Genomic DNA, 14,779 nt, shown 5'->3' on the forward strand with positions numbered 1-14,779 from the left:
ATCCGTTGGGACTTACTCGTTTTTATAATTATACGAAAATACGGTTTGACTGCTAGCTCGTGCACATTTCATTCGCTCCCCAAAGTTGATTGATTTTTCTGTCTTGAGATATTATCACAGTTTAAAAAAGGTTACTACAATGCAATAATTGTGAAAGCTTTTAGTATCTAATTCATCGTTCGCTTTTGAAATCCTATTTCATTTTCATTTTTTAAATGCATCTTGTGTACGACATGTTTAATACTTAGTATTACGTCATAACCTGAGGAAGTTTAGTATATTTGCGGTATTTTGTTGTACATTTTGCATATAATATATTAAAATGGGATGTGATGGAGGCACCATACCTAAAAGAGATGAACTTGTCAGAACGAAGAAAAGACCAGAGCAGGTAATGGGTAGAATTCTAAGTCACTTTACTAAAATGTTGCTTTTCTTTAGCTGCAGAACTGTAGCTCTCTGAAAAAAATATTTTGACATAACAGAGAGCTACAGAGCCACCCCTTATAAAAACCTTCGATTTACGGCGCACAAAAAGCTGCGCACGGTTGAGGCCTTATATCGTTGTATTCTTGAGTTACTGTCTCATAAATTTAATATCAAAAAATTCTTAACATATTTTCCTACTATACTTGTGTCTAAACATACCTTCAAATATTCATTAAAGCCCCACACGACCTGAAAACTCCCAGCTTCAAATGATTTCGTTTGTTGACGTAGCCATGTTAGGTAGCCGGTCAATTCGAATCCTGATTAATTTCCATACTTGCACAATAACGTCTAGATGTGAACTAATATCCCCACAAATATTTTAGCTAAATATTTTAAATCATATATCATCCCAGTGCCTTTAAATAATAATTATTCAGATAGCTAAACTCACGACAATGCGGCTTTCATTAGTCTGGTCCGGTCTCCATCCCTGTCACACGAGTGTTAAGGACTTTAGTAGCATTTTCATGAATCAAGAGCTTATTTTACCTTTAGAAAAACTTTATTTTTTGATTTCTATAAATTATTGGTATTGATAATAAATGAAGAGCGAATACATAACATATAACGAATTTTATGAATATATACCAAAAACAACAGGGTACGAACTGACCCGGCTACCTAACATGGCTACGTCAACAAACGAAATCATTTGAAGCTGGGAGTTTTCAGGTCGTGTGGGGCTTTAATGAATATTTGAAGGTATGTTTAGACACAAGTATAGTAGGAAAATATGTTAAGAATTTTTTGATATTAAATTTATGAGACAGTAACTCAAGAATACAACGATATAAGGCCTCAACCGTGCGCAGCTTTTTGTGCGCCGTAAATCGAAGGTTTTTATAAGGGGTGGCTCTGTAGCTCTCTGTTATGTCAAAATATTTTTTCAGAGAGCTACAGTTCTGCAGCTAGCTTTTCTTATGATATTTCCAGTCTGTTATGGTAATGTCTATTCAAAGATTGAATTTATACCATGTGTTTATGACAATTTTAAGTACGATGTAGTGAATTTTGGATCGACCGTTTATACAGCTAATCAGAGGTATGTTTAATGCGTCTTACGACGTGTTTGAGGGCGAAGCAAAAAACATTCATATTAAAGGGACTGATTCACGATTTCCCCCAAAATTTTGTTTTTCTCTTTTAATGATTAAAATCTACTGTCTAATGTGTTTGAAAGATTTAATATAAAAATTAAGGTTATACATTATCACAGAAGCTCATTTTAGAGAGTTTATGATTTGTTTTGTAAACAAAGATTGTGGTATGCTATTGTTTACGAAATTTTCAAAAGAAATGGATATGGATTAAGTTTATCATATCTTTCACATTTCAAGCATTTTTTGGGTAGAATGTGTCATCTATAAGTTAAAATTTGTGACTATGCAAAATTAAGATGCTTTATATTTATGTTACAGAATCAATATTTCACGTGTTTGTTTGTTTACATAAAAAGACTCAAGTCTTTGTTTACATAACACAGATTTATGGTTAAAATATTGCTTTTATTCTTGCATTCAGAAGGTCAAAATTTTGGCTGTCAACATTAAATGAGTTATATTTTTAATGTTTAACATCAAAAAGGAAAAATATCTTTTTCAAAAATCGTGAACCAGTCCCTTTAATAATATGTCTTACGGTGTGACCGTGTTTGAGGGCGAAGCAAAAAGTATTGGCATTAGTATCTAGATCCATAACAGGACAAAAAATATCCTTATTTATTATCACCTAACGTGTGAGGACAGAACTCAATCAAAGTATTCTAACTTTAGACATTTTTGATCCGCCTATTAATTGAACGCGGGAAACTCTATGCAACTGATGTAAACAGTGCATTGTGACATCTTATTCAACGTTGGTGTTTAACAAATACACAAACATAGGAGCCATGGCACATTTGCGTTTATCGAGGAGTGATATATGATTTAGAAAACAAAGATTTACATGCTTTTAAGAATCTTGTGTAACATCTCAGAACAACGTGAACTAGGGTAGACGAGATTCAAAATGGAGAAATACATGTCCACGCGCTAGTATTTGAATCGACGCCATTGGGACCAAAATTTTCAAGTTCCATAGGTATGGTTTAATTTTTCACTAGTTTTCTATATTTTCCTTTTAAACATGTATATACATGTTACCTACAGGGAGAGCTTCGCCCTCTATTAGTATAAAGTTATATCTTTATAGAGTTGTCGAAATTTTTAGATCACTGTCAGACATTTGGTCTGACTGAGTTAAAGTTTCTGTCAGACCAGACAAAGTTTTGTTAGACCAGATACATGTACCTTGACCTTGTATTGCATAGAAAGAACGAAGGGGGAAAAAAAAGAACTGCACCAAAATGCCTTTTATTGTTTTAACAGCAATGCGTCTCCCTCTCATATCCAGCCAAATACGATCAGTTTTCCAACCATCTTGAAACTCATGAACACCACGGAAACCTACGTAATTTTTAAGTGGTCCTGGTTCAGCATTCTTCCCCCCTTTTCTTACCAAGTTGTTTGTTTGTTTTACATCCCGTAAGGAATTTTCCCCACATATTGAGACGTGACCAGCTGTAGGTGAAATACCACAAATTTAGACATGCTGTGTACTCTGAATCAAGGCCGTAGTAGTTAGGGTTCTTTAATGTGTTAAACCTGCCGCGACATTGGAGGTCATATCCGAAAGTCGAAAGACCTGTGACTCTCACTGCTAAATGCCGAGCGTTTGGCAAGGATATATTTACATCTTAGGTTTGACGTGGCCATGACATGAGCAGAAATCGGGACTCACAACCTTCCAGTTACGAAGCGAACGCTCTACCTCTTTTCTTCGTGGGTAGAGAACCTTTCACAAATTTGTTCAGGTGCATGACCATGTTGTTTGAGTGACCTTCACTTGCACTTCCCGAGCTCTAAAATAATCGGATCACACTCGATATTTTCAAACGGTCATTTGGCCCGACATTTTCTAACAACTTATTGGTCCAGGGAATTTTTTACCAGCCTTGCTGACAGGACCAACAGTTTTTGACAACTCTGCCTTAACAGGATAAAAATCATATCTAAAGTTATCTGGCCTTGTATGGACAGCTGTCAAAGCATCTTAGCATCATGTTACATAACTTTAGACATTTGATCCACCTATTCATTGAATGTGACGTCATTTTAGCAGATTTACAAACATAGTAGACCTGGAGTGATTATATGATTGAGAAAACCAGTGTTCGAAATTAACCATAGACCGAGTCTATGTCTAATGACACTGATCTATGCCAATTGTAATTGAAATATACAAAATTGTCTACGCTGATTTTTTAGATTTAAAGCAATAAAGTTATCCCATAGGACCCCTACATGGTCAATTGCCGTCTGATAAATGTTATGAGGAAAGGAGGAAATTGTTATGGAAATAGAAAGAAAATATGCTTTCTAAGTACATTAGAAGTGAATGACAATCTTTTTTTGTGATATTTTTTTTCAATGTTGCGGTCGATGCCAATTCAATGAGGTCTATGTCATCTTGTTTTGGCATAGAGCCGTGGTCTATACCAAGTTTTAAACTAATTTCGACCACTGGAAAACATAAGGTTACATGCTCTTACGGATTTTGTGAAACATCTCAGAACTATGTGAACTTGGGTAGACGAGATTCAAAATGGTGAAATATATGTCCTTGCACTTACATTCGAATTGACACCATATTGACCAAAATTTTCAAGTTTCATGGGAAATCTCTGTTCTCATGTCCCTTTGGGCCGCGATTGGGCTTCACCTTTTATTAATTGTAGTAAAGGGTTACAATAATATGTCTTATGGCATAATCATGTTTAAGGCTGAAGCAAAATGTATTGGTATTAGTATTTATATACATGACTGGATATAAAAAAAATGTCCCAGCTATTTGGATATGTACGGACAGCTGTCAAAACATCGTAAAGGTCTTGTTACACAACTTTTGACATTTGAACTGCTTTAGTATTCATTATAAAAGAGAAATATAATGCAATTGATGTAAAAAGTGCATTGTGGCATCATATTTAGTGAAGATTCAAGGGGCTTGGGTTTGAATCTCAGTCTAGTCTATTGCATTTTCTTCCTCCCTGTTACGTTTGGTGTCGTAGGTCAGTCGCTGGAACTGACAGGTGAAAATGTCTGCCAGGGGATAAAGATCTGGGAATTATGTCTTCAAGATTTGAAGATATTTAACAAGGTGTGAAGACATTTAAAAAATACATGTACAAGTTAAAATGCTCTTATTCAGGATTATATTTACTCTACTGAAAAATTTCAGTTAATCATAAATCTTATAATTTACTCATAAATCAAGGAATATTTTTTACCTTTACAGAAAGATAAGACTGCTGATCTAGATGCCAAGTGGAAACACTGTGCAATTACCCAGGAACCACTCCGTGAACCAATCATGGCTTGTGAGCTCGGCAGGTGAGTACAGCGTGTAGAAAAACATGATAAAGTTAAATCTAGATAGTGTTCTTTGTATATAATAATGATTACAATTTGTGTATACTTTGCTGAAATAACAGTCAGGGTTTTGATACATAGTGAATGACCCGAGGTGGAATGCATGTACTATGTATCACAGCTCTGACTACTCTTTTCGCATAGTGCATGCAAATTATAACATTATTATACTTATTTTGCTTCAGATGATAAAGATTATGGAGGAATAGCACATCAGAGAAATTTGATGAAAAGTGAGGGATATGTAAAATAATATTCAGAAATTGAAAATTTTCAAATTTACTTTATTTAGTTAAAAAAAAGAAGCAGTTTCAGTAGAAAGAAATCTGGGGAAAAAATTAAAACAGTAAAAGTTATTGAGTATTTAATTTGATATTTATTAATGCATTATTATCAAATGTGGATGATAACTCATCATTTTTGTGTTAATCCATACTTAAGTGTAGTGGTCTCGTGGCCTGATGGATAGCGCATTCTTTTGGCAAGCTTGTGGTCCCACCAGGTTCGAGTCTGTAGATGGGCAACAATTTTTCTGAATTAACAGATTTGTTTCAGTACGCTTAGGAGAAAAATCTTAACAAGGCATAAAAAGAAATGGTGACCATGTACATTTTTCTATGCTTTATGTGAAAATAGTCAATTATCAAATACACAGGAAGAAACTAACAGGGAGCATGATAATGTAGAATAGAATACATTTAATTCAAATTCTGAGCCCAAAATAAACAATCTAGGAAGAATTTTAAACATATGAAAAAAAAACCCAGTCCAATATCTATTTACAATTACATGTCCCATGGTTATAGATTGTAACATTTGCTTTGATAGGTTGTATATGATTACATGTCCCATGGTTATAGATTGTAACTTTTGCTTTGATAGGTTGTATATGATTACATGTCCCATGGTGATAGATTGTAACATTTGCTTTGATAGGTTGTACAACAAGGAGGCAGTGCTAGAATTTTTGATTGACAGGAGTAAATTTGAATGTTCATCAAGCTTTGACCATCTTCGTGGGCTTAAGGTATTATAAAATCGTCAAAAATGTAATCCAGTATTAGATAAGATTTTCAGAAACACAACTATACATAGATGATTCAGTTATTCTTAGAATTGTTGGCAAGACTCCGTTCCTTAATTATTGTCTGTGCATAACATATTGCTCATATCTAATAAAATTTGGATTAAATGAAGAATATTTCCTAAGATGAACCATTACACTGAATTCTTCATTTAAATTCTCGTGTTTACCTTCCTCTCTAACTTACAAAACAACTTTTGTTTAATATATGTTTTTAGGATCTGAAAGAGTTGAAACTGACAGAAAACAAAGGGTATGGTCGTCCGAAGAGTGAGAAAGGAGACAGCTATATTGATACACAGGACGCTAGGTACATCTGTCCAGTGGTCGGCATCACCATGAATGGAAAACATGGGTAAGTATACAGACAACAGGTGTGTACATGTAGTAAAGCAGGTTGTAAAAACCCAGGTATTTATATACACCTGGTATATGATAAGGGCTATTCCAGAAATAAATACATGGGGGGGTCGGGAGGCACCTTTTGTATATACCAAGCACCCATAAAAAAAAATAAAAAATTACCCCATGACCCATCAAATTAATAAACTCATTTTACAATGACCCATCTAATAAAAAAAAAAAACTAACCAGACCCACCACAAAAATATTTTTAAAAATGAAAACGGTACAAATCTCGCGAGGTTTTCGGGACAAACATTCTAGTCAATGACGCGGTAATGCCTGTGCGACATTGTATCACAGTAGTTCTGAAGAAACGATGTCACATCAACAATCAAAGGCATCTATGGCGGGAATGTTGGAAAGATTGGAAGTCCAAACGATACTATTATCATGAAATGGGTATGGATATGTTTTTCCACGAATCGTTCGTCTTCTAATGGAGCCCGCGCCCGGAGGCCTCTATCACCATCACACCGACTGATAAATATAACGCATCGGTACCCTCGTATAAATCAACTAAGGTTTGCCTATTTTTATTAGAAAACGGAATACCTATTGGTTTCAAAATATTCCCAAAATCGATGCACTGTAAACTGTAATAATCTACAGAACAGAGTTCGCCGCCATCACGTCCAAAGGGACCCTACTAAGCGCGCCTCTAATTTGAAGAGTGCCGTAATGGAAAGTTATGCGCTGCAAAGAGCGACAACTCAAATAGTTCTATGTTACTTCCGATTTCGAAAGCAGCATTTCGAAAGCACGTTTTCAATTTTCCCTCCGATGTTTTGTAACCAACACGACAAGAGCGACAATAAAAATATTCTGAAAACTCAACACCCACGTGGCACAAAATAAAACAATAGAAACTACCCACTACCCATAATAAATATTTTTTTAACAGTCCAACCACGGACCAATTAAAATATGAAAAAATACGACCACCCACACAAAAAAATATCATTTGCCGCCCGACCCCCCCCATTTGATCATTTCTGGAACAGCCCTAAGGCAGATTGGAACAAAATTTACAGTAAGGGGGGAAATAGTAATAGGTATGGAGAGGGGTATGGTATTATCATTTTCAAAACAGTGAATACAAACATTGAAACATACTCCAAAGAAGTAGAAAGAAACTATTTCTGGCATGGTCAGGATCAGTACAGGGCTGCACGATCAATACAGGAACTCATGATCAATGCATGGCCTAATGATAAAATGTCGATATATCAAGGTCCAAGAATGATGGTCTAGTATATGTATGGTGGGGCCTCACAGTCATTAAAGGGCCTTGTGATTTAGTGCTGTAGTTTTACTCCTGTTGTCTTCTCTGTGTTTGAATTAATACATATTTTTGAAATTAAAAGATAGTAAAACTACATGTATTGAAATAGGGTATTAGGGAAATTATGTTTTTGAATTGTTGTTTTCAGGTTTAGCTTCATCTGGTCCTGCGGGTGTGTTTTATCAGACAGAGCTCTCAAAGAGGTGAAATCTGACATTTGTCATAAGGTAATTGTAGTATATATTGTCAGTTAAACAAACCCAAACAATTTGAATTAACACACCTAGTTATCTTGTGTTGATTTTAATTATTTCTTCACAGTGTGGCAGTAAATTCTCCCCAGATAATGTGATCACGTTAAATGGATCTGATGAGGATGTAGAAAGGTTACAACAGAGAATGAGGGTCAGGAAAGAGCAGGCCAAACTGGCAAAGGTAATAGTCAAATACAGTCAGGTCTGATTATACTGAATAGTCAGTTAATGACAATAGTAACAGACAAGTATACCGAATAGCAGGAACCGAACAGTGAGGTCTAATTATACCAAGTAGCCGGAACCGAACAGTGGGGTCTAAGTATACCAAGTAGCCAGAACCGAACAGTGGGGTCTAATTATATTGAATAGCAGGAACCGGACAGTGAGGTCTAATTATACTGAATAGCAGGAACCAGACAGTGGGGTCTAATTATACTGAATATCAGGAACCGGACAGTGGGGTCTAATTATTCTGAATATCAGGAACCGGACAGTGGGGTCTAATTATACTGAATAGCAGGTACCATACAGTGAGGTCTAATTATACTGAATAGCAGATACCAGACAGTGAGGTCTAATTATACTGAATATCAGGAACCAGACAGTGGTGTCTAATTATACCGAATAGCAGGAACCGGACAGTGGGGTCGAATTATACCGAATATCAGGAACCGGACAGTGGGGTCTAATTATACAAAATAGCAGGAACCGGACAGTGGGGTCTAATTATACTGAATAGCAGGTACCAGACAGTGAGGTCTAATTATACTGAATATCAGATACCAGACAGTGAGGTCTAATTAAATTGAATATCAGGAACCGTACAGTGGAATCTAATTATACTGAATAGCAATGATAATGATAAAGGTACCTGACAGATTATGAAAACTTGCATAATATAAAACTAGTAATAGTGAATGGACAAATATTGTCAAACTTATTTATAACAAAATTCAGTCATAGTGAAGATGTGGTTATTACAAATGTATTGGACAAATACTGTCACACTCGTTAGAACCGCCCCCCTCACCCCCTTATCCTATATGTATTAGCAGAATTCGCGCAGTTTTACATAATTGAGATACCATTCTTCACATGATAGACATATTTTATTACTATTACAGAGAGCTAAAAAGCACAAATCTGAATCTACAGAAACAGAGCCCAAAATGACAGGTGAGTACCGAGTATAAATGTACACAGCGAAAGGTATCACTATTGTTAGCTCACACAAGCCACAGGTTTAAATGTCAGAGCTCTTCTGATCAAATTGTGTCTGATGTGATGTCATCTGACAAGTGTCCTTTAAGTAGTTTTATTCTTCCAACTTCTCCAGAATATTTTCATAACAAGTCGACCAAACTTGACACAGTTACTTTGGTCGTTCTGCAAAACACATGCTACTTCTTAGAGATATCAGAAATCTTAAATTGCTGTTATAGCTTTTGATTGGTTGGGACAAAACTTGTTACCTTTCAAAACAAGAAACAGACAGCCAGGCTAGTGGTTTTACAACAATTAACACCTGGATAGGAAAATGTGACTTGAGTTGAAAGACTAATTAAATAGTCCTGTTCAGATAATGGAACCAAAATATAGTGGAAAATGCATTTTGTGGTGAAAAGAAACTATCTGAATGCAGAATTCTGCATAAATGAGACAAAATAACATTTTTAAAAATCCAATTTGTCTGGGAGCTGAAATGTCGGATTTCTGGTATCTGGATATTTGAAGGTCCACATTATCACCATATTTTTTTTTTTTTTAAAGGGTCATGATTCCTCTAGCCTTTGCAATATTATATTATCAATACTTTGTGTTGTCAGCTGTCAAAATGTGCAATCAACAATGACGTTTATTCATTATATCTGATGGGATTTTATACAAGTGGGACTTACAGTTTACTTTGTTGTAAGCAGAATTTTGTTATGAGATATTTGTTTTAACCATTATTCGAATAAAAAAAAAGTGGAAACATTAGTTAAGACATAAAAATTATTGTGTTATATGCAACATTTTGTTGTATCCAGTTTCATTGTTAACAGAGACCACTGTATTTGTATGGTTGAAAGATTTTGCATCACACATTCATTACTCTTGTTTAGATGCAAAGAAAGCAAAGACGGAAAAGCCACCCACAAAGACTTCCTGTGCAGCAGGGGGCCCTAAGGACAAACTGCCCACCCACACAAGCATTCAGAAGGACCCCAAGGCCAGCAGCACCTACAAGTCTCTATTTACCTCCAGTAATAGAGCAAAGAACCAACAGTCAGCTCATTGGGTGACATACAATCCATTCTACAACTGAAAGTTTTGTTTTAAATTTTGGTGATCATTATGTAGAGGTACCCTGTGGATGTGACTTCTGGATATGAAACTGAGTACATGATAATTCAAGGATGAGTCCATATTTTAAAAAATGTGTTATAGCATTGGAAGAGATCAATGGCATTTGTAGAATTATCCTTCGTACTTTATCTCTCATCGTCTTACTGTGTGTACAGCCAGAAAGACAAGGGGACACAATTTTTAGATGTCTGTACATTATAGAAATGAAATCACAGAGCAATGTTATAAATAGATATTTTAATTTTAGAATTATTACATGTGTTGTGTGTTCACATTGTGCAGCTGTATATTGTTAGGGACGGAACAATAAATATCTTTTCAAGAGCAAAGCCATGTATGAATTATGTAAATAAAAACCACTTTCAATGGCCAGTGTTACAGGTACCTGTACTCTGCACGTGCATATTGTGACAATAGATGTGTATGGGTTTTTAATCAAATAAATTTCTCTCCATATTTTTCTTTGCTGAATTTTAATTATGCTGGATCATCGTAAGTTAATGACATGTAACTTTGATATTCAGGGATATAACTGAGGCAAATGACATCCGTTTTTGGTGTGTAGACCCTTCTAAAAATCGTATTGGCTTTTATATATGAAATCAAAGAATATTAAAATAGTAAAAGAAAAACAAATACAAACAGAGAATGTTTACAAACACTATTTTCAACAAAAGAAACAACAAATAAAGACTTACCAGAAGATATTTCTTCACACTTTTGCAGCAGGTAATTAACTTTAAGATAGAATTTCTGGATGCCTGATTATAATCGATTATTAGTTACAATAAACCAATCATTGATCATGAAATTTTCACCGATTTCCATCATGAGTGATAATTCTTTTATTGTTTGAAGGACTTCTTTAAGTTTGCTGATACAGTATAAAAACTAAATGCATGTTTAGGAAAAGCAGAAAAGGATGTACAAAAAAAATTGTGAATTTCGCAATCCCAGGGGTTTGACTCTAGGATGGGTCCAAATTAGTCATATCGTTTAATGTTTTAAATTCATATTTTATATTATGTAAAGCCTTTCATCAGTATATGCACTTTTGAGGGCATTAAAGTAATCTTTTATGCTATTGCTGAATATTAGAATTTGGCTAATAGATATTTAGAACCGGAAATTTTTAGATTTCATAGCGCTTGGGAATAGTGATACTTTTAGCTAGTACTCAGGTGACTGATAAGGCCTGTGGTTCTCTTGTTAGGTTACTTGAGTTTCAGCTGACCTATTGTAATTGGTTGTTGCCCGTCGTCCGTTAACAAATGAGCATTTTTAACTTCTCGATAACTACTATTCCAATTCTTTTCAAATTTGGTATGAAGCATATTTTGGACAAGGAGGACATAAATGTAAATTACAGGACTCCTGCACCCCTGGGGCCTTAGGGGCAGATAAAAACACTGCCAAACAATGATCCATTTCTAAAATCTTCATCTCTACAACCACAAGTGTAAGAAAAACTAAATACACAGTGATGTAGAGCAGGAAGGCCTCTACCAAAATTGTATATTTCATGATCCCTGGGATAGAGGTTCTGACCCCAGGGTGGGACCAAACTTGGTATATAGTGTTTATGTGTAAAATACTGGAATAACACCTTATTTACCATTGTAAATTTGATGATCCCAGGGATAGGGGTTTTGTTATGGGGGTGGGGCCAAAATGGTAAGTTATTAAATGTTTGAACAATAGAACATTTTTAACTTCTTCATAACTATTATTCCTTTCAAATTTGGTATGAAGCATCTTTGAGACAAGGGGAACATAACTTGTAAATTTCAGGACTCCTGCACCTCTGGGCCCTTATAATTAGGGACAAGGCAGAAACTGTCAAAGATTTACCATTTTTCAAAAATCTTCACTATAACCGCATGTGTAAGAAAAACTAAATATGTAGTGATGTTGAGGAGGAGAATCTCCCAAAATTGTAAATTTCATGGTCCCTAGGGTAGAGATTCTTACCCCAGGGCAGGGCCAAACTTGGTATATGATGTTTAAATGTAAAACACTTCTTCAGTGCTATTGATTCTATATAATTGAAACTAAATGGATATTTAGAAAGAATAAATAGTTCTTTACCATAATTGTAAATTTGATGGTCCCAGGGGTAGGGGGTTTTGGTATCGGGGTGGGGCCAAAATGGTCAGTTATTAAATGTGTGAACAATAGAAATTTTAACTTCTTGATAACTATCATTCCAATGGGGCTAAATCTTTGTATTATATAGTATACATATGTAAAACATTTAAATACTATCTTCTTTAATGTTATGTTACTAAATTGAAACTAAATACATGTACATATTTAGAATGAGTAGGTCGTCTTTTACCAAAATTGTAAATTTCATGATCCCAGGGTGGGGCCAAATTTATTGTCTGATTATAGTGATTATTGTCTTTATTATTTGAAAGACTTCTTTATGCTTGCTGGTACAGTATAAAAACTAAAAGCATATTTAGGAAAAGCAGGAAAGGAATAGGATGTACCGAACATTATGTAAAGTCTTTCATCAATGTAGGCACTTTCAGGGGCATTTAAGTTCTAAGAACACATCTTGTTTTATTTTTAGATAAAAGCAGGATACTGACAAACAAGTTGATGGTGTAGGGGTTTCAACTGTCTCGTTTTATGTCTGCATTTCACAAATTGTCATTTTAACTATCTAGTTTGCCGATACAACCTATCATTGGGTCAAATGCTGTCTGATTTGTTTCATACCGATTGTTAGGCCATTCTTGGCACACTGATTTTGACTATGGATAACTCCGTTTACCTAATTAAGATAAGGGCTCACGGCGGGTGTGACTGGTCGACAGGGAATGTTTAACTCTTCCTAGGCACCTGATCCCACCTCTGGTATATCCAGGGGTCCATGTTTGCCCAACTTTCTATTTTGTATTGCTAGTAAGATGTATGAGCTTATTGTTATCTTCACCTTTCATACTGTTGCTAAATATAAGAATTTAGCTAAGATATGCAGAACAGGAAAGTTTTTTCCTAGATTTCATAGACCTTGGCACTAGTAATATTTTTAAATAATACTCAGGTGACCATTAAGGCCCGTGGGCCTCCTATTTACATTACATGATTGCTTTGTGAGCATTATGTTGCATTGCAAAAGCCTCTACTTTGTCAATTTTTGGTATAAAGACCATTTCTAGATACTAATAAATGATGCATGTAAAATTTGTTACCTTGATCAGTAAAATCTAAATATTTTTGCATTTATTTGAACCATTAAGAAAGTCGGTGATTTAACGTCAAGAAATATCGGAATTTGAATATGTCCATTAAATGGATTACATATACACTGAAATTTGTGGGAATACCTTCTTCTAATTACAGTGCAAGTCTCATAAATTGTCACTACTATACGAATATCTTACGAAACTTTCAACTAGATGAAGCATCGATACATAAACAGCATCAAAACTTCCCCGCTATCAAACTATCGTTCTGCAAAACTGCATCGATTTTATCAAACGCATCTGAGTTAACAATCTCATGTTTATGCGGGCGTATAAAAAAACCAAGTCCAAGAGCTCTAACTCCTTTAAAAAACATTGGACAGCATTCTCCTTGCAGTATGCACACCTCCACATTTTGATCTTTCTTTGTACCAAAATTCATTAAAATCCCACTAAGGGTTTAGGAGAAGTTATGAAGACAACGTATTTTGAATAGAAAAAATTAAGTCCAAGGGCCACAACTCCTTTAAACGAGAGGCCCAAGGGCCATATCGCTCACCTGAGTTACCTCGGCCCATATCTAAAGACTTTCCATATATATTTGCATGTAAAACCTTAGTCTGTATTGTGGCCCCAACCTACCCCTGGAGGCCATGTATTTTACAAACTTGAATCTGCACTATGTCAGGAAGCTTTCATGTAAATCTCAGCTCTTCTGGCTCATTGGTTCTTGAGAAGATGATTTTTAAAGATTTTCTCTATTTATTCTCATGTAAAACTTTGATCCCTTATTGTGGCCCGAACCTACCCCCGGGGGCCATGATATGTACAAACTTGAATCTACACTATGTCAGAAAGCTTCCATATAAATTTCAGCTCTTCTGGTTCATGAGAAGATTTTTAAAGATTTTCCCTATATATTTCTATGTAAAACTTTGATCCCCTTATGTGGCCCCAATCTACCCCCCGAGGGCCATGATTTGTACAAACTTGAATCTGCACTATGTCAGGAAGCTTTCATATAAATTTCAGCTCTTCTGGCTCATTGGTTCTTGAAAAGATTTTTAAATGACCCTACCCTATTTTTGTGATTATCTCCCCTTCGAAGGGGGCATGGCCCTTATATGAACACACTTGAAAGCCCTTCACCCAAGGATGCTTTTGGCCAACTTTGGTTCACAGGTACTCGACGTTTTAAATATCTATAATAAAAAAAATTGTTTTCCTGTAAACATAATATTGAC

General features: G+C 35.3%; 1 protein-coding gene across 1 annotated transcript; it reads left to right on the forward strand.

Moving 5' to 3' along the window:
• The first annotated feature begins 26 nt into the window (after positions 1-26).
• On the forward strand, positions 27-10,794 carry LOC125669499 (replication termination factor 2-like). Its single transcript, XM_048904037.2, has 8 exons — positions 27-391; positions 4,828-4,922; positions 5,898-5,988; positions 6,264-6,400; positions 7,881-7,959; positions 8,054-8,167; positions 9,114-9,165; positions 10,095-10,794. The coding sequence occupies exons 1-8, from the start codon at positions 323-325 to the stop codon at positions 10,295-10,297; spliced, it is 840 nt and encodes a 279-aa protein (XP_048759994.1). The 5' UTR covers positions 27-322; the 3' UTR covers positions 10,298-10,794.
• Positions 10,795-14,779: the final 3,985 nt, after the last annotated feature.

Source organism: Ostrea edulis, chromosome 4, assembly GCF_947568905.1.
Source record: "Ostrea edulis chromosome 4, xbOstEdul1.1, whole genome shotgun sequence".
Taxonomy (NCBI): Eukaryota; Metazoa; Mollusca; class Bivalvia; order Ostreida; family Ostreidae; genus Ostrea; species Ostrea edulis.